The sequence below is a fragment of the Hydractinia symbiolongicarpus genome, chromosome 10 (genome assembly GCF_029227915.1).
Source record: "Hydractinia symbiolongicarpus strain clone_291-10 chromosome 10, HSymV2.1, whole genome shotgun sequence".
Lineage (NCBI taxonomy): Eukaryota > Metazoa > Cnidaria > Hydrozoa > Anthoathecata > Hydractiniidae > Hydractinia > Hydractinia symbiolongicarpus.
Window position 1 is genome coordinate 15,003,253 of NC_079884.1, and position 18,472 is coordinate 15,021,724.

The following is an 18,472-nucleotide window of genomic DNA, read 5'->3' on the forward strand; positions in this document are numbered from 1 at the left end:
AATTAAGTAGTTTAAAGTGAATAGAATTCGGATTAGAAGTAAATCGTTTTATGTTTATAGTATAGTATTGTATACGAGAAGTCTAATAATATTGTCGAAGGATTAGCGAATGTGAGCATTTCGTTTATATAAGAAAAATCTATATTGATTTCTTTGAGCTAGAGCTATCACCTACCTACAATCCTAGGCTAAAATTTTAGAGACAACGGCAGCCTCTCGGTCATTTCGCAAATTCGGCCAAAACCACCAGACAGTAGGTCGCAAAACGCTACTCGTGTAGATGCGTTTGCTAATGTATACTGCTTGTATAATCTGCTTTTAGCACATGCGCAACCATAACCGTCAGGAACCGTAAAAACCTAAAAGGTACACAGAATAATGCTGATGTCAACAGCAATTCCCTTTGAGATTGTAACTTAACCAAGTAATCGAAGGTTCTAAGAACGCGGTGAACATTGCCAGTCGGACTAAGAGAGGTTCAAAATGCACGAAAATGATTTAGAAATAGTGTATATGACTACTTATGGGGACGAACATTAAAATCTGCAGATATTTTTGAGTATATTTTGGCCAGTCCAGCAATTTACGTCTACACTCCACCGTTCTTCATAACATAACAACTACGAGGTAGTTCTAACCTCGCTTTTATTCGAACCATCTTAAACCTACTCGCTGAATAAATATGAATATTAAAATTATAAAATACTGATCACGGTTACAAAGAATAGCGGTAGAAGTAGTAGTCCCCAATGTGCTATGCTAAACCTGTATGACTCTTCGTGCAAATTGTATGTAGTAACGAAAATTAATCATATGAGACTTAATATTTTCTTCTTTCTAGAAAATGGAGAATGCAGCCTACGAACTGACGGAGCAAAACGGTCAAACAAAAGAGCATGGCACAAATATTTCTACTCAAGACAGTATACAGTTAAAAATAAATTATAAAGAAGAAGCAGTATATAGAGAAAGTGCAAAAAGAGTAAAAGGAAGACGTTTGCAGGGCGAAAAAACGAAAAGTGGCTTAACACGTGCGCAGATAATTCGAGTTGTCATCACTATATTCGTTTGTGTAGCAGTATTAGTAATAATAGGAAGTGTTCTTTATAAATATTATATCTCAGTAGAAGATGAAGTTGCTGTAATTCCGCCCCCAAGAAATGCTTTAGGTAAGGGGTAATTGGTTTTAGTTTTGAATTTAATCGAGAACTCTTTTTTCGTCAAGACGATGTGAAAGTTTTTATAAAACTACCACTCCTTCAAGCGGAAACAGTAAAAAAAAGATTGAGTTTTTAGGGAAAATCTCTAATTGTGTCGAAGTGCGCATGCGCTAACAAAAAAACTCGTGAGGCTTTTTACTACAGCAGAAATAAAGCCAAATGGAGGCTAGGAATTAACCGCAGACGCACCCTTTGATGTTTTTTGTTTTATATTTTTTAAGAGCTTCAAAAATACGGACCAGCGAATGGTGACAAAAGTTTAAACAACAATACAAACATTGTAGAAGTTATACTGCGGCAAAAAATTCCATTGTTTTCAACACTTGGCAGCACTGTTTATGTAAGTAATTTTTTTTGTAAACAATGAAAAAGTTGAAGTTATTCTTTTTCTTATCCACCGTAAAAGATAATTAAACACCCACTTCCAGATAATCGCCCATGTATAATTGGTCAGGGTCAAATCTTAATCACGTCGTTCACGATGAAGACATTTGCCCATACTCATTATACGCACATCGGATACTTTAAGGTCAGAAAGTTTCGCGGCCAGAAAGTTTCGCGGACTTGTCCAACCGTGAAATTGTTGGTATTTCGCGTGTATAAACTTTCGCGTATGGCTAATTTGAAGATATTTCGCGGAAAACTTTTGCGATAGTAGAAGAAAAAAAGAAGGTTCAAATATTTTATTGTTTTTGTGTTTTCAGTCAATCTCAGTAACAGTGCTTTTCATGTTTATTTTTGTTACAATAAGATGAACTGAGTGAAAAAGTGACAGATATCTTTCATTTTCACTTCTTTTTTTCGTTATTACTTTCTCCCTTTTGTTTTTGGTTAATGTTACTCGTGTTATCGTGATGTTCTCCCTTGTCTTGTTCGATGTTTAAATAAGAGCCTAAAATCTTTCCACGAGTAGGAGATTGATGCAAGGGCCAGGGAGAGACACAATTACTTGATATGCGATCCCCATACCACCCTGAATCAACGGTAATCTCCTGTAATGCAGTTTTTTCTTCCTTGCAAACTTTAATTGCACAAAACATCAAAAGGATTTTCAGGCTTATAAAAACAATATAACTTCTGTGATGGTTTTCGTGTCCATAACCTTCTGTAATAATACGTTTTAACAATTATTCTCCAATGTTATTTGTTTAAATTTATAATTACTATTATGGTTTAAGTGTTTGACGAATTCGAAGATGAAATTGAAGATTGATGGTAGTTAGGTTTTACCTCTGCCTATAGATTTTGTTATATGTTATCATACATACATCTACTGTTTGTTTACCGTAAGAGAAGAAATATCCCCGACGTCAACAATAAATTCTCGCTGAAAATTTGATTTTTTTATATTCGAGAAATTCCATTTTCGCAAAAATTTGATTTTCTGTAATACGCCGAAAAAATTCATTTTTTTATGTTATGTTTTAGTACTTCCTTCCCTTCACTGACATCCACACTTGATTATAATAGAAAATTACATTACTTAAAACTTTGATTCCTCCGACATCGCGAAAATAAATTCCCGCTAAAAAATTGATTTTTGGTAATTCGCGAAATTAAATTCTTGGGAAAAAATTAAAAAAACTTCAAGTGGCTACAAAACGGCAGTTGGTTTTCGAGTTTAGTGACTTACACGAACGTCGAGCTAATGGCGGTGGAAAACTTTATGATCACTGAGGAAAAAACAACAACTTTATTCATTTTAAATATAGGTTATGGGTTTCAAATATAATTGAAAACAACAGAAAAGTTCCGTACATACATTAGATATCCACGATTTATTCGATATAAGTATTTACCTTGTTTTTAACTCAAACTGTCTGATAAAATAAACTTCAAACATTTTGAACTAGCTAAATATTGTGCATAAAAAACATACAGGTTTGTTGTACTTAAGCCAGTCTAAGTAACAACAATCTTTTTAAAGGTATTTATTACCTTCTTAAAGCTTGTAACATAGCATTTTTTTACAAATACAGCTCCTTGTGTTGCATTTTTTCCCTCGTGAAAACACAAACTTTAGATTTACTGATATTTAATATATTTTACAGACCCTACCTTATTTTATCGCCAAAATGAAAACTAAAAAGAAAAACTTTTCTTTTTCTAGAAAATAAAAAAAAAAAGTAGCAAATTCGCCACAAAAAATTAATTACTTAAAACGTCTATGTGGTTCTATAGTGTGTGTAATTTCTAGCATCTCGACTTTTTGAGTGGTCCGTTTAATACACACCATTATTACCTTGGTAAAAGGGCGGTGTCGATATTTTTGAAAATCGCGCAATGTGATTGGTTAGAACTTACGTCGGCAATATTCCACGGTATTGCCCGTTACCCTAGCAACCGTGTTTAAAGTTTAAATGTGGTAGCATTTAATGTAAATAAACACGGAAAAATGTAAACAAAACGCGAAACAAAAGTGAAACTTAATTTTATCTTTTAAAGAATTCGATGTTGTAGCTACAATAAAAACCTGTAATGTTTACGATATTCGATTTAGAAAAAAAATTTATTTCGAATGTACGTTAATAGGATAATAATTTCGGGCAATACCTTCGAATATTAACCTCTGTCACGTAGCCCTCGTAAGCTCGGCCAATACTTTGACGTCGGTCAATATTCTCCGCTTTTGCCCTCATAAACAGTTAAAAAGACACCTTTCACCACGGTTGTTCAAATGTGTTATTGCTGTTTACTTGTAGCCGTGAAAGATTATTGTAAACTTTTTGTGACCACATAATTGGGAAACGCGAATTAGATTGATATCGTTGTTAAGAAGAATTAAAATGCAGTGAATAGATTTGCATTTACTGCAACTTGATTTTTGAGACTGTATGCATGCATAGCTATATTTTAACAATTCTCCAATGTTATTTCTCTACATTTATAACAACCATTATTGTTGCCATGGGGTTTTAAACTCACACAAAAAAACATATTTGCAGAGTACAGTTCTATTGCTGTAGATAAGGACAAAATTACAAAACATATATACATAGTAATAGATGAAAATTTATACAAAGCATGAAATAAAAGTGGAACACATATATAATATTAAGTATCAACAAAGCCAAGGTAAAAACACATCTCTATATAATATTAACAAACGTGAACAAAATATATACATAGCACAGCGCACAACGTAAAATATGTGAAAACATAGAGGTAGGTAGTAGCAGCAGGGAGGGGGGAGGAGGAAAAAAACTGCTAGAACTGAAAAGGAAAATCATGAGGCAACTGCAGGTTAAATACTAGCAGACTGCTGAACAAAATATATGTTGCTGACCAGTTGAAAATAGCTATCAGTTAATAAAACATACGAATACTAGAGAAAGCGATAACATACTGCTCTAAAATAAACGCCCCTATCCGAATAAATACCTAGGGTAAAATACTTTTCAATAAATGGTTAATTATTCTTAGGGCCTTCTCTTTGTTTGGATAGCCGTTACTAAGTCATTCACAATCAGGAAAACTTTTTATTCCTCTACGATGTTGTATACCATATTGGTTACAATATTGAGAAATTGTGTTTGATACCATAACAAATATGACAGCTTCGAAGGTTTTAATAACGGTGAAATTTTTTGTAGATCAGTCGACATGGCTTTATATCGTTGAAAAAAGACAATGATAAGGTTGCAAACTTGTCAAAGAACGATACTATTCTGGCTGTCTATTCATCAGAAATGTCTCATAGTGGAGAAGTATACTACAGAGAAATCCTAGATGATAAAGATTTGCGAGAAGTCACGAAAGATCTTATTAATATTTCCTCTGCATACAATCCTATCCAAGCATTATTAATAACATATGCAAATGTTAGCTTTGTGACAAACGCGAAAAAGAAACAAACTTTCCAAGTTGTTTTGACTTCTGATGGAAATAACACTTACGCCATTTTATATTACAAACAGTTAGATACTATTACAGATGCCGTTGCAGGATTCTTTGAACAAGATTGCAACAAGATGAATTTTGCAACGAAAGATCAAGATTTATCACAAACATCAAATACTGGCAAAGCAGGAGCACACATTTACTTACTAACAAATTACACATGTATGAACGAACACATCACAACGTGTGAAATGAAAGCATGTCCAAGACATTTGGAGTGTTCGATGAAAACCCCGAATGAACCATATTGTGATTGCATTACGACGTGTGAAAATCAAACATCAAAAATTTGTGCATCGGATCAACACGAATATGATAGCTTGTGTAAGATGCATCAAGCGTTTTGTTTGAAATATGGACCTCTTGTCTCTTTGAATGTGACAAGGCTATATCATGGTGAATGCAAAGGTTGGTGTGTTTTCTTGTTAAAATATATTTTAATATCTTAACTGCATGGCACATACAGACACATTTCATTAAAATCTTCTTTATTAGAATTAGAATATGTCTATTATATTTCTGTAGTATGATTCTACACAAAATTTAAAATTTAAAGGATTTGTAATTTATGATGCAAGGAAATTGAGCAGTAGTGCACAGTGCCAAGAAAAATTTCGAAAATATTTTTTGAGTTTCTTATGTTTTCGGTTACATATTTCACAAGGCTTTAGTCGAGTGAAATACACGAGAATTAAAAAACGAAAAAAATATGAAGGTATTTCAAGAGAAAGTGCGAGACAATCCTGGTCAACTTATGTTGACACAAGACAGCTAACTTTAAAGTTCACCACCACAATTGAGGCTATTTCCATATTAGATTTCCGCATTTTTTACTTCTTAAAATTCACTTGTCAAAGTTCAGAGTGGATTCAGAATTAGGACTTAGGATCTTTGATTAGATGGATGGGTCCAAACTCTCGAAATGTGAAAATTGTTGCTAACAGCATGGCAATTTCCACGAATTCGGGCCCTGACGTGGATTATTTCGCGGTGCGGACTGCTAGAGTCTAGCAAATTTTAAACGCTGTCTGCTTGTTCTACGTGTGTGCAAAAGTAACGACTTTGTAGTCTGTGGATTATTCACCGCGCAAAGTCTGGAGATCATTTAACGCGCAAAGCTTTTGTACATATTTGAAAAATGACTAAAACAGCCTTTCTGTCAATATTTTTGTCTAGGTTTGTAGTTTATTATACAAATCTTGTAGAAATCATTGTACTTGATATACTCTGTAAATTATTGTTTCAATTTCAGTCATGGTTCATAAAGTTCTTTGTTAAACAGCAAATGCAGTTATTGCAAGATAATATATGTGATTGTAATTTAATTTGTTTCTTGGTAAAAAATTTAAAAAATAGCATATATTTCGTGTAGATTAGCCAATCAAATTGCGAGGAAAACCCTACCATATTAGAATGCCTAATATTTGACACATCAACAAAAAATTATTTGACATATTTTCAGTATATGAATAAAACTGTACAACTTCGTAATACTTGCAGATTTCTTTAGCTAAATTTTACATATTTTATTTAGGAGTTTTCCCTTATGGTCTTGATCACGGTGATGCAATAGCAAATGGTAATATAGCATTATTACACCTGTCAAATCAAATGCCTTTGTTTTCGTCATCTTTGGAAAGAGCAATATATGTAGGTTTTTTATACTTATGTTTGACTGATCCTGTTATATATAAGTCATCTTAGATATAATTACACGTAGTCTGTAAAAGATGACATGCGTAAATTTAACCAATAACCTTTTTTCTCTCTTCAAAATGCTAAACAAGACTACATTATAATGTAAAAGGAACTGTTTTTTGTCGTTTAAACGTTTTTACGCCTATTGAAGCAACAACTGCAGCCAAGTCTAATTACAGTGTTGATAAATGAATAGATACTATCCTTTAGCAACAAGAAACATTATTTGTAATTACATTTCTGCATAATAACAATGATTTCTATGCTGTGGCTTCCTTAAAATACAATTTCCGCCTATTTTCAGATATACAAAGATGGTTATATCACTGTTTTCCCGAACTCTACTCAGCCAGTACGCATCCCTAACACAAAAGCAGTTATAACACCTTATATGTTCTCTACACATACAAGAACTAAAAGAAGCTTAAAATCTAACTCTAACAATGATTTGGTTAACACTGGCAAGATTTTTTACAGGCAAACCAATGACAGTAACATTTTGCAAATTGCAACTAGTTTTATTAATGAATCTATCAATGAAATAGTTAATATCAGCGCTGCTGTCATTGTGACATTTGTTGACATTCCATCACCTACAAACCATTCCCTGAAACATACATACCAGGTTTTTATAGCATCTAATTTACAACAAACATTTTTGATTTTAAATTACCTGAATCTTGACAGTAATGGTGCTCTCTCAGGCTACTATTCTACACAATGTAATTACAAGTCTCTGGTTACAGAAAATACAACTGCGAGGCTAGTTAACATGTCAAACATTCAAAGAAAGGGATTCTTTCTTTTTCAATTGAATAAACCTGAAATTGATTGTCCAAAACACTTGCAATGTCAACTGAATGCACGGGAAACTATGTTCTGTGGATGCAAAACATGTAGCGAAGAAAACTATGATGTATTTTGTGGCACAGATGGAAAATCGTATGCAAATCATTGCACATTAGATAAGATGTTTTGTGAAAACTATGGAAACAAATCAACGGCAAATGTGACTAAAGCATACAGTGGCAATTGCTCAGGTATGGAACTGTTGTATTTACTTATAATAAGCTACCGTGAATGACCGATTAAACGCAGTGGGCGTTTATTTAAAATAAAAGTTTTTAGAAAAAGCTACCTTTAACAAATAGACACAAATAATTATTTGCCGAAGCATTTTCAAAATCATTTTCCTTTTTTAACGAGCCATAAAACTTGTATATTACTAAAACCCCTTACTTGGATGAAATGTTTGAATGTGCAACAGTTGTTTTTTAACTTTGTTGAAAAAGTGAAAGTGATTTTCGAAATGCTCACCTGAAACTTAACAGAGTGTGAAATTTTTGAAGCAATGCAGCAAACAAACAACCTGCTACAACAGATTTTATTAACTTTGCACGGATTCTCTTCACGAAACGAAATTTCTTAGTACGAGTTAAAAATTAACACTTCCACAACAACACTTTCCCATCTCAAATTAAATTAAAAATCTTTATCTAAAATACCATTTGTTGTCAATCTGTCACTTTCTAAGTTTTCCCTCTCTATTTCGATCTTTTTCCATGTCGAACGGGTTTTATCGATCCTGGTGAGTTTAAAATTGAGAGATTTACAGGTATTAACAATTTTTTGATTCTTGTATTTATTATATGCCCTTTTTGTTGTCTTTTAAGCGTGTGTCAGAAATGTTGTTGTAGGCGTACAAATTTCCCGCCTCAATCCTTTTGAAATACATTTAACCAATCAGCTATAGTAATTATATTTAAAACAATAGAAATAATGCTTAAACGATTTTTAAATGATAGAAATCACCATGAAATTGATTACTTTGTAAAATAATAGGGTTGATTATCGTGAAGTATTTGATAGACGGCTATACCTACAATTTATATATTAATAGTATTTATAAAGATGTTTTATACCCCGGCAAGCTTTATGTAACACGTTTTACAAACACACACGAATTGAAAGTTAAAGTTGCTTTTATCTCGATATAAAAGTGTTACAATTCTTTTAAATTATTTCAGTTATGTATCCATTTGGATTAGATGTCGGTCATAAAGAACTTCCACTTGGTGTGCAGTACATCGAGATGACGAAGCCTATGGTTTTATTCTCTCAGCCAGCCAACAAACTACTGGTATTATTTTCACTTAATAGATAGAGCTGTAATTCCCAAGTCAATACCTATCTCACATTTCGTGAAAAGCTTTATTTGTGGCAGATTTCTAGCAATTGCAAATTGTGAGTGCAATACTTCAATTATTTCATTCCAGGTAAACGCAAAGATTCCTTTTCTAACTCCATACGCAGGAGATACCCAACTTGGAAAGATTTATGTATCATCTAACGAATACATTCCCTTCTTAACTAAAATTTACTACATGGAGTCATTTGATAAAAATTGGTTACAAAGAGCATCGCACGACATATCAGAGCACATAAAGTATAATTTCACAGCATCTCATGTCATTGTAATAACGTATGCAGTTGTACTTGATGAACTATCTAACAGATCCATCGCTCAAGTTGTTTTAGCATCAAACGGTAAAAAATCATATACAATGTTCAATTACAAGGTGTTACAGGAAGAGTCTTTCTTTCATGGTATCTTCACAAATCATGCTATTGATTCGTGCCTATTTAAAAGTAGAGGATTTGTATCTGGTTTAAATGCTTTAAATGAATCCAACACTAATGTAAATGGAAGATACATATATCTTATTTCACCGTTCGACATCTTATGTCCATCATATACTCGATGTTCTATTTCATTTATTGAAGACCCAGCGGGTAGTTTTGAATGCCGTTGCAAGAGGATATGTCAACATTTGCAACCTGTATGCGGAAATGACGGTGTAACGTATGAAAGCAAATGTCATTTAGAGAAAATCTTTTGCGAGCGGTATGGGATTAACAACGAAATAAATATCACAGTTGCTTACAGCGGACCATGCAATGGTTAGTACTTTTTAATAATATATAACTTATTCTGAACCCTCTTCATACCAAGGAAAGGAGAGGAGAAAGGTCAAAGATGCCCTGTCAGGCATTTCTTTGTTGAAATTTGTTAAACTTCTGCCTACTTTTGTACGCTGAATTGTTTTCAGTTTTTTTTAAGTTTTTTTTTTTATCTTATAACTTTTTCCATGACTGGTTATTACTTTTATTACTTGTTTTGCAATATAAAAAAATTCTTTCATAGTTCTTCGTTAAAATTTTTCATATCTTTCATAGTTTTCTATCCCTTCGGAAGTAATTACGGTGATAGTAGATTATTATCAAATGAATCTGAAACGACTTTTTTGCTGTCAAGGCCAATGTTGCTGTTTACAAATATTCGGAACATGATTGTGGTATGTATGCGTCATTGTCTTAAACATAGTTTAAAAATATTTCCCATTTACTATTATCTTCGTACTGGATTTAAAATTTAGATCTCAAGAGATGGTATGGTAAGAACGGATGCCGACTTGGACAAGCAGAATCCACCAACAGCATCTATCGACATACTTTCAATAAGTAGATCGTTTAAAGAAGTGTTATACAGAGAAATATTCAATATTTCCATTTTACAAAAAGCATCAAATGATATTATGAAGGTTATGCAAACAGATTTCAGTGCAACACAAGGCATTATTGTGACATTTCAGGGTGCATTTAATACTTCCCAAAACAAGCATCAGTTTGTTATTGTTTCAGATAACAAAACAACATATTCAATATTTAACTCTGAAGGCAACACTACGTTTGTATATTTAGAAACTGATTGTAATTCTAAATATTTAACCGTAGAACCAAATAGTCCAAAAATTCATAAGTTATCCAACTATGAGTATTTGGTGCAGTGCCCATCACATTTAGCATGTTTCAGATTTGACAACAAGTCCAATTGTGATTGCAGATATTGTCTCACAGGCAAGACAATGCCTGTTTGTGGAACAGATGGTAAAACGTACTCAAGCAAATGTGAACTTGATTCTGAAAGTTGTTACAAGTTTGGTCCGTCCAACACATCGCACGTGCAGGTTGCATATAGTGGAAATTGCAGTGGTATGTGATTGTTTGTTAATAAGTAAACAAATGTCAAGTTACCTGCCGATGGAAATTGATGAAACAAAAGTTGTTTTTAGTAGAGGGAATAAGTATTTTCATTCTTAAAGTGTATACCGATACTCCCATCATTCACCCCGAGAAGTATGAGCTGAAAATGAAATCATCCGATCAAAACCCTATTAAAAAAGAGAAATGAAAGATTTCTGTCCTCTCTTGCTTTGTAATGTCTTTTATATATTAGTTTTTTTATTCAGAGTTACAAAGCTTTGGTTTAGCACATGGAGACCAAGAATTCAACATGTCAACTGATATCACACAATTCACACTACATAAAGAAATTCCATTGTTTTCTTCTCCCGGAAAAACTGTTTACGTAAGTCGCTCTGATTCAATAAGGGTTTTTTATCAAGTTCAATAGATCTAGCGGGAATTAATTTTCGTTTACGATAAAAAAATAGAATTTTAATTGTTATAAAATTTCAGATCACTAAAAAGTTGACAAGCGATCATTGTAGTTGGCCTTGGTGAAACTAAACACCACACTGAACACAAAATAATAATACCAAATGATTTATTTGAAAAATAATTGGTTTTTGTACCTTTTTCAAGGCAGTTTTAAAAAATTCAACAATAAAAATTTTTGCTACACTGGTATCGTTCCATACTTCACTAGTCTGGGTAGTAAAAACATAATTTTTTACCAGTCTATTTTGAAAGGTTTCATTTTGCACGTTAGAGTATCACGTATTAAGCTTCTAAACTATAGACTGAAATTATGCTTCAAGTATACTTAATTTTTATGAAGTTCCCAGTCCTGGTATGCTTATAAAGGTATGCTTATAAAAAACGAGTGTAATTAAATTCATGTTTAGATCAGCCGACACGGGTTTATATCAACGGTGGAAAACAAAAATAAAATTGCTAATCTGTCGAAAGGTGGAATTATTCTCGCTCCTTACTCAATGGAAATGTCACAGGCGGGAAAGATATACTATCGAGAAATTACAGCAAAAAATAAATTAGCAGGAATCGCAGAATTAGTTAGTTCCTATATCGCTACATCCTTTGATCCGGTACAAGCATTAATTGTCACATATGTTAATATGACATCTGTCATGGACGCAACAAGGAAGCAAACATTCCAAGTTGTTCTGACTTCTGATGGTAACTTGACTTATGGCATATTTAATTACAAAGAGCTGAATGCGGACAATGCCACAGTAGGATTTTATGAACGAGACTGTAATCAAGAACGTTTTGTGGCTGCAGAGAAAAGCAGAACGTTGCTAAATAATTCAAATGGTAAAATAAACGGAACCTATGTCTATGTATTGACGAATTACAAATGTGAGAATAAAAGTTTGTGTGATACAATCAGCTGTCCTAAACATTTAGAATGTCAGGTATTAAATAGAAAACCGTTTTGTCGATGCATTAAAAGTTGCATCAATGGCACATCCAGCGAGGTTTGTTCTTCAGAGTATGTAACTTACTCCAATGAATGTGTTATGAATCAATCGTTGTGCAATGCTTATGGATATGAACGACCATGGAATGTCACATTGCTTCATCGCGGTATCTGCAGAGGTAGGAGGTTCCGCAATGTTGACAACAGAGTTTTATTGTCTGTTTTAAGAAGGTGATAAAACTTACATCTTTTTCTTTCATAGTTTTCTACGAATATGGAATAGAAAATGGTGACAAAAAACTACTGCAAAATGAGAGCAGCAGTATTCTGATCCTGAAAAGAAAGATGTTATTTTTTACAAACCATAGACGTGATAGGCTTGTGGTATGTGTTGAAATTTTAATAAAAACCATAATATTCATGCTTAAATTTTTATTCTTTATTTGATTTTTATTAAATGTTATTTTTCTGGTTTTTCAAAAATTATAGAAAGAATAAAAGAAATATATGTTGAACCACACCCAAAATACGGCTATTATTATAGAGACTAGTCGTCATAGAGACTTTAAACTCCTTTATTCACTCCTCCTGACTTATGTGCTTAATCAGACTGAGGGCTATCTGTAAACACAAAAAAATACTACCAAAAGACTTTTAGATATATAATATATTTAGATATCCAGAACTGGCTTGGTTGGAGCACCTGAAGACTATACAGTGTCTAATTATATTAAAGTATTTTATCAGTCCAAATATGAAGAGGTTCTATATAGGGAAACTTTTAGTTCCGCAATTTTGCAAAAAGCATCCAACGATGTCAATAAAATGATAAAAACAGAATTCAATGCATCGCAAGCAATTATTGTAACATTTAATAATGTTTTGAACGCTACGTTATCGGTCAACCTATTTCAATTCGTTATTGTATCAGATAACAAAACAACATATCTTATTATTAATTCCGCTGAAAATGGATTTCTTCCCTATACTGAAACCAATTGTAATGCCGACTTCATATACTTGTTGGCAAACAGTCGAAAAGTTCTTCAATTATCTAATCACGATGTGTTGCCGTGTCCAACGCATTTAACATGTAAAAAAATTAACGACAAATCTGTTTGTGGATGCAAGATATGTTACTCATCTGCAACAAAGTATATTTGTGGTACAGATGGTAAAACGTATAAAAACCAATGTGAACTTGATTCTAAAAGTTGTGAGAAATTTGGAGCATCCAACATTTCGCACATCCAGACTGCATACAATGGAAATTGCACCGGTATACTTTGTTTATTATTTCCTGTTAAAGAGCACATTGATCCACCAAGAAGGGTCAATTGCATCAATCAGTGAATTTCTTTATGAAAAAGTCCAAGAGAAATGTTAAAACTGATGATGATGATAATAATAAACACGTTTTTTCTAGTGACATATCAATATGGATTGAGCGCTACGCATCAAAATTTGTCTCTCAATTACAGTGATATCAACCTGAAAACTCCCATACTGCTATTTTCAGAAAATGTAACAAGTTTAAAGGTATCGTATATGTAATTATATATCTTGTTATTTAAGCATATTCCTATATTTTAATGAAGCTCTAAATCCACAATTCACGAGTTAGATCATATTATTCAAAGCTAGGAGAATAATTTAAAGTAACTATGTAACTATGGAATAAAAGAGATATTTGTTTTGCTATAACAAGTAGTAATCTGGGACAATTAATTTTAACAGATCAACAGGTTGGAAAGAAGTGTCGAGTGTTACACTAACCATTCTAACAAAAGTGTGGGTGCAATATTTGGTGCTGATATTTTCCCCTCAACTGTTGTTGGTGACATCTCCTATGATGAAACCACCAATCCAGATTTGCTGCAAAGAGCGTCCTATGATATTTCTAATTTCCTAACAAAAACGTATAGAGCCACTCAATTGGTTGTCATAACGTTTTCAAACATCCATTGGAAGGAAAACATAGGTTTGAAGGAAATCAAAGAAGAATTGACTTTTCAAGTAGTTTTAATATCAGATGGTCAGTCCTCGTACGCAATGTTGAACTATGGGAAAGTCAAAATGAACTACACAGACCTTATACACTTAATAATTGGAGCAGACAAATGTAGTCAAAGACTCCGAGCATTTATGCCAGGAGAAAGCGTTTTAACTAGTACTAATACTAACCTAAATGGTAGCTATGTATACGAAGTATCGAGTTTGAAATTTAGCTGTCCAAACCACCTACAATGCACGGCTGTCGACGGCCAGCATGATTACTCAATTCAAATAATTTGTGCTTGCAAAACAGACTGTTCAGCGTATTTGCAGCCGGTTTGTGGAACAGATAAAGTAACGTATAAAAGTTTATGTCATTTACAGAAAAGCTTTTGTGAACGGTTTGGGAACAGAAGTGAAATCAATATAACAGTTTCTCATAACGGATCATGCGATAGTAAGTTGGAATAAAATTGATCAAAATTGAGATTAATTGTGTACTAAGCTAAAAGGGTATTTTTGAAGTGCTGAGTTAAATTATTATGCCTTAAAATGTTTTTACTGACTTTTCTGGCACAAACGCTTTCTTTTTCGTGTAATAACGTTTGCAGATATAGATTTAAGAGAGTTTAAGACATGATCCAATTTTGGCTGTGTTTTTAAGCACGAAGTAAGTTTTAGGCACTTCTTATTATTCTGTTTTGTTTTAGTCTTATATGAATATGGAGAAGACGCAGGAGATAATTCTTTTGTTGGAGACGACGATGTAAAAGCCATGATTCTAAAAAGAAAAATTCCCTTGTTTTCCACCGTTGTCCAAACGCTATACGTAAGTATAAAAACAAACTCAAACTTCTAAGAAGCGTGTTATACAGGAGCAATGTTTTATGCAGGCCACATACAGTTATAAGTCCTGAGTTCAGCTCGCATATTTTTTTTCTACATAGATTAACACCAATGGTTTAATATCAACAATAAAAGATTCATCTCACAGCTTAACTATACCATATAACAAGCCTATAGTGGCGGGGTACATCGCTGACCTATATTCTGATAACAATATTGGTAAAATATATTACCGACAAACTTTTAACAGTAGCATTTTAAGAAGGATCAGTACCGATGTTAAGAGGTTGAACATAACGGATTTTCAAGCAACGTCTGCAGTTATTGTAACATATAAAAACGTGGTCAAATTCGGGGACCGCAATGCAACATACACGTTTCAAATTGTCATTGCATCAAATGACGTAAAAACATTTGGTATATTCAATTACAAAAGACTGGATCCACAAAATGGCACTGCTGCCTTTTACGATAGCCTTTGCAATTATAAAATATTTGCCAACCAATCAGTTAGTCTGAGTTTGACAAATACATCAAACGTTGACATTAAAGGTCGCTATGTGTACCAGCTTAGTAGGAAAACTTTAGTATGTCTTGATCATTTAACATGTCGATTGGATGCAGATTCACAAGCTTATTGTGGATGTTTTACAGACTGTTCTTCGTACAAAAAACAGTTGCTGTGTGGATCTGATCATGTCACGTACGATAGTGAATGTGAACTCACAAAAACGGAATGTGAGACATTTGGTAATAACACGATTATGAAGAACAAAGTTGCTTATTTAGGAGAGTGCAAAGGTAATTGTTTTTACTGTTAATGTCTGCCACTCGCTGCAAACCTCGCAACACGGTATAACTAGTGATCTTCTATAGCTTATTATATCAAGTTAAGATGTTAAATACAGCCGATTATCCAGTTAATCTTAGGAAAAAAGTGATAATTTGTTGCTTTAATAAGACCTTTTCAAGTTGATTCCTGGACCTTATAAATCTATCAATGAACAATCCACATGAACTAATAACTAATTTTACATGTAAACAGAACAATCCCTGACCTGACATTTTAATAATTTTTATTTAGTTCTCTATCCATATAAATCAGTATCTGGAAATAGCAGAGGTGAAGGTGATGATGATGTCTTTGCAATAGATTTAGAACAGCAACTTACTGTTTTTGGGCAAAATGTTTCTAGGTTGTATGTAAGTTATGCACCTATTGTGATTTTTTTCGAGGATTTTTGTAAATACCGATCTAAAATACAGTAACAACTCAGTATTATTTTTTTATACTGTATTTGCGCCTGTTTTTCACAATACCGCCATCTTTGAATTTTATGGGTGACATGGCTGTGTGAATTGTTTAGTAGAGAATTCCTGCTGCTGAGCGTTACATTTAAGGGAATGAGGTGAATGGTGGAAAATGTTTTGTGGATTTCACGGGTTTTCACCATTTTTCGAAACTGTGCCTTTGTGATAAGTTTAAATGCAGACTTTCTGTGAAATTAGAACGAACAATTGGATTTTAAAGTTTGAGGTATCATACACGAGTTATTTAATTCTTCAAGATGTTTCGTATGATTTTGTGCTTTATCCCGTCCATACACTTTCGCAAGGGAATACTAGTTGATAAAAGCAAACAACATGAGCGTGTAAGATTTGATGCGATCACGGCAATGTGATAATAAAAAATTGTTCTTCATGTTTCCTTAGAAAAAGAAAAACACAAACGAACACATTCACGAGAATTTCCCTTGCGAAATTTTTAATTTTTTCGGTACAAGTGTAAAGGAATTTTGTTCTTACTTTTGTTTTTTAAAAAGTGATTTTTTTTAAGATCGCCTGTGCACTGCATGTAGGAATGCATAACATTTTGCTGTCTCGATTTAGGTGAATACAAACGGTTTTGTTACACTAACCCAGTCGCCCGGGCGTATTACAAGCAACTACGATAAACCAATCATCTACGTGTACTATCACGACTTCGTATCCAACGCGACTAAAGGCGGATTGTTCATTCGCAATTTAAAAGATCAAAAATTGTTATATGGTATTAGTGCTGATATAAAAAGAAGAACAAAATCAGACTTCAACGCAACAACTGGTGTTATCTTTACCTTTGAAGATGTATTCCGCTATGGGAATTTTTCAGAAGAGAATTCATTTCAAGTAGCAATTGTATCTGATAACGTGACTACGTATGGTGTATTCAATTACGCGAAATTACAAACCAACAACTCCAGGGCAGGCTATTATTCCTCTGAATGCAACCGTGAAGAGTTTATGTCAAAGGTTATTAGTAAATTGCTTGCCCAATCGTCGAATGTTGGAATCATAGGTCGCCATGTGTATTTACTTAGTCAGACTGGCATATCATGTCCAGCTCATTTGAAGTGTCAAAAGGATGATAAAGGGAGAACATTTTGCGGTTGTCATAAACAATGCGCTCAAACCAGCGGGACAATGTTCTGCGGATCTGATCACAGGACATACGCAAGTTCATGCCATCTGTGGAAAGACTACTGTGAAAAGTATGGAAATAACAGTGTGGTGAATGTAACTAAAGCTCATGATGGCGATTGTAAAAGTAAGGTTTCATATTTGCGCATGAGACTACTCCTCAATTTGATTCGAATGTTGTGAAAAACAAAAAAAAAAATAGATATGTCAGCTTGTAGCAAGTTTTCTTTTTTTTTTTCGTCTGTTTTATTTTTAATTTATTACTGCTAAAATAGCTCAACCGACACAGCTGGCTGTTTGTAATATGATAGTTGCTACATGACTATGTATATTCTGTACGGTGTTTTTACTTTTTATTTCTAGCTCGCTATCCTTTCGGCAAACAACACCAGGATAAGGAGCTTTTTGGCGATGATATATCTCGGTATTTTCAGCTGTCTAGAGAAATTCCATTATTCACACAGCTAAATAGTTATATTCATGTAGGTTGATAAAAAAGTTATTTTTTTATATATAAGAAAATTTGATTTCTTTCGAGCGTATTTGTGCAAATACTTTTTAGACTACCCTCTCTTCTTTACCCCAGCTACAACTAACTATACGTCAGGCCCTAAAATTTTAATGAGATTACATATCGTTGATAGCTCTATTTTTTTATTTTACATTGAAGTAACAGTCTGCAAGGATAACAAGGCTACAATAGGGGCAACTATGCATTTGATTTCACAAAGTTTTTCAAAGTTTCGTTAAAGTAGGCCTTATATCCTGGCAACTAATTCGGTCATTCGGTTTGACGTCTTAATAATTTTTTTGGAGATGAAAAGTTCCCGTATTTTAGACGAAGAGAGTACAGAACTAGATATATTTTGGAGTTTTAAGAACAATGTTA

The 18,472-nt window shown here is 33.3% G+C and overlaps 1 protein-coding gene across 1 annotated transcript in view; it reads left to right on the forward strand.

The window, feature by feature from the left end:
* Positions 1 to 18,472, forward strand: part of LOC130662808 (uncharacterized) — a 29,538-nt gene that overhangs the window by 2,313 nt on the left and 8,753 nt on the right. Inside the window, exons 2-21 of the mRNA XM_057461740.1 lie at positions 842 to 1,169; positions 1,442 to 1,560; positions 4,814 to 5,528; positions 6,655 to 6,770; positions 7,123 to 7,858; positions 8,846 to 8,958; positions 9,095 to 9,779; positions 10,056 to 10,174; positions 10,256 to 10,871; positions 11,129 to 11,247; positions 11,747 to 12,461; positions 12,545 to 12,666; positions 12,958 to 13,561; positions 13,709 to 13,821; positions 14,020 to 14,734; positions 14,988 to 15,106; positions 15,225 to 15,924; positions 16,208 to 16,326; positions 17,014 to 17,710; positions 17,947 to 18,065. Coding sequence (XP_057317723.1) covers positions 845 to 1,169; positions 1,442 to 1,560; positions 4,814 to 5,528; positions 6,655 to 6,770; positions 7,123 to 7,858; positions 8,846 to 8,958; positions 9,095 to 9,779; positions 10,056 to 10,174; positions 10,256 to 10,871; positions 11,129 to 11,247; positions 11,747 to 12,461; positions 12,545 to 12,666; positions 12,958 to 13,561; positions 13,709 to 13,821; positions 14,020 to 14,734; positions 14,988 to 15,106; positions 15,225 to 15,924; positions 16,208 to 16,326; positions 17,014 to 17,710; positions 17,947 to 18,065 — 7,686 coding nt within the window. The 5' untranslated portion in view covers positions 842 to 844. The remainder of the gene's footprint in view (positions 1 to 841; positions 1,170 to 1,441; positions 1,561 to 4,813; positions 5,529 to 6,654; positions 6,771 to 7,122; positions 7,859 to 8,845; positions 8,959 to 9,094; positions 9,780 to 10,055; positions 10,175 to 10,255; positions 10,872 to 11,128; positions 11,248 to 11,746; positions 12,462 to 12,544; positions 12,667 to 12,957; positions 13,562 to 13,708; positions 13,822 to 14,019; positions 14,735 to 14,987; positions 15,107 to 15,224; positions 15,925 to 16,207; positions 16,327 to 17,013; positions 17,711 to 17,946; positions 18,066 to 18,472) is intronic.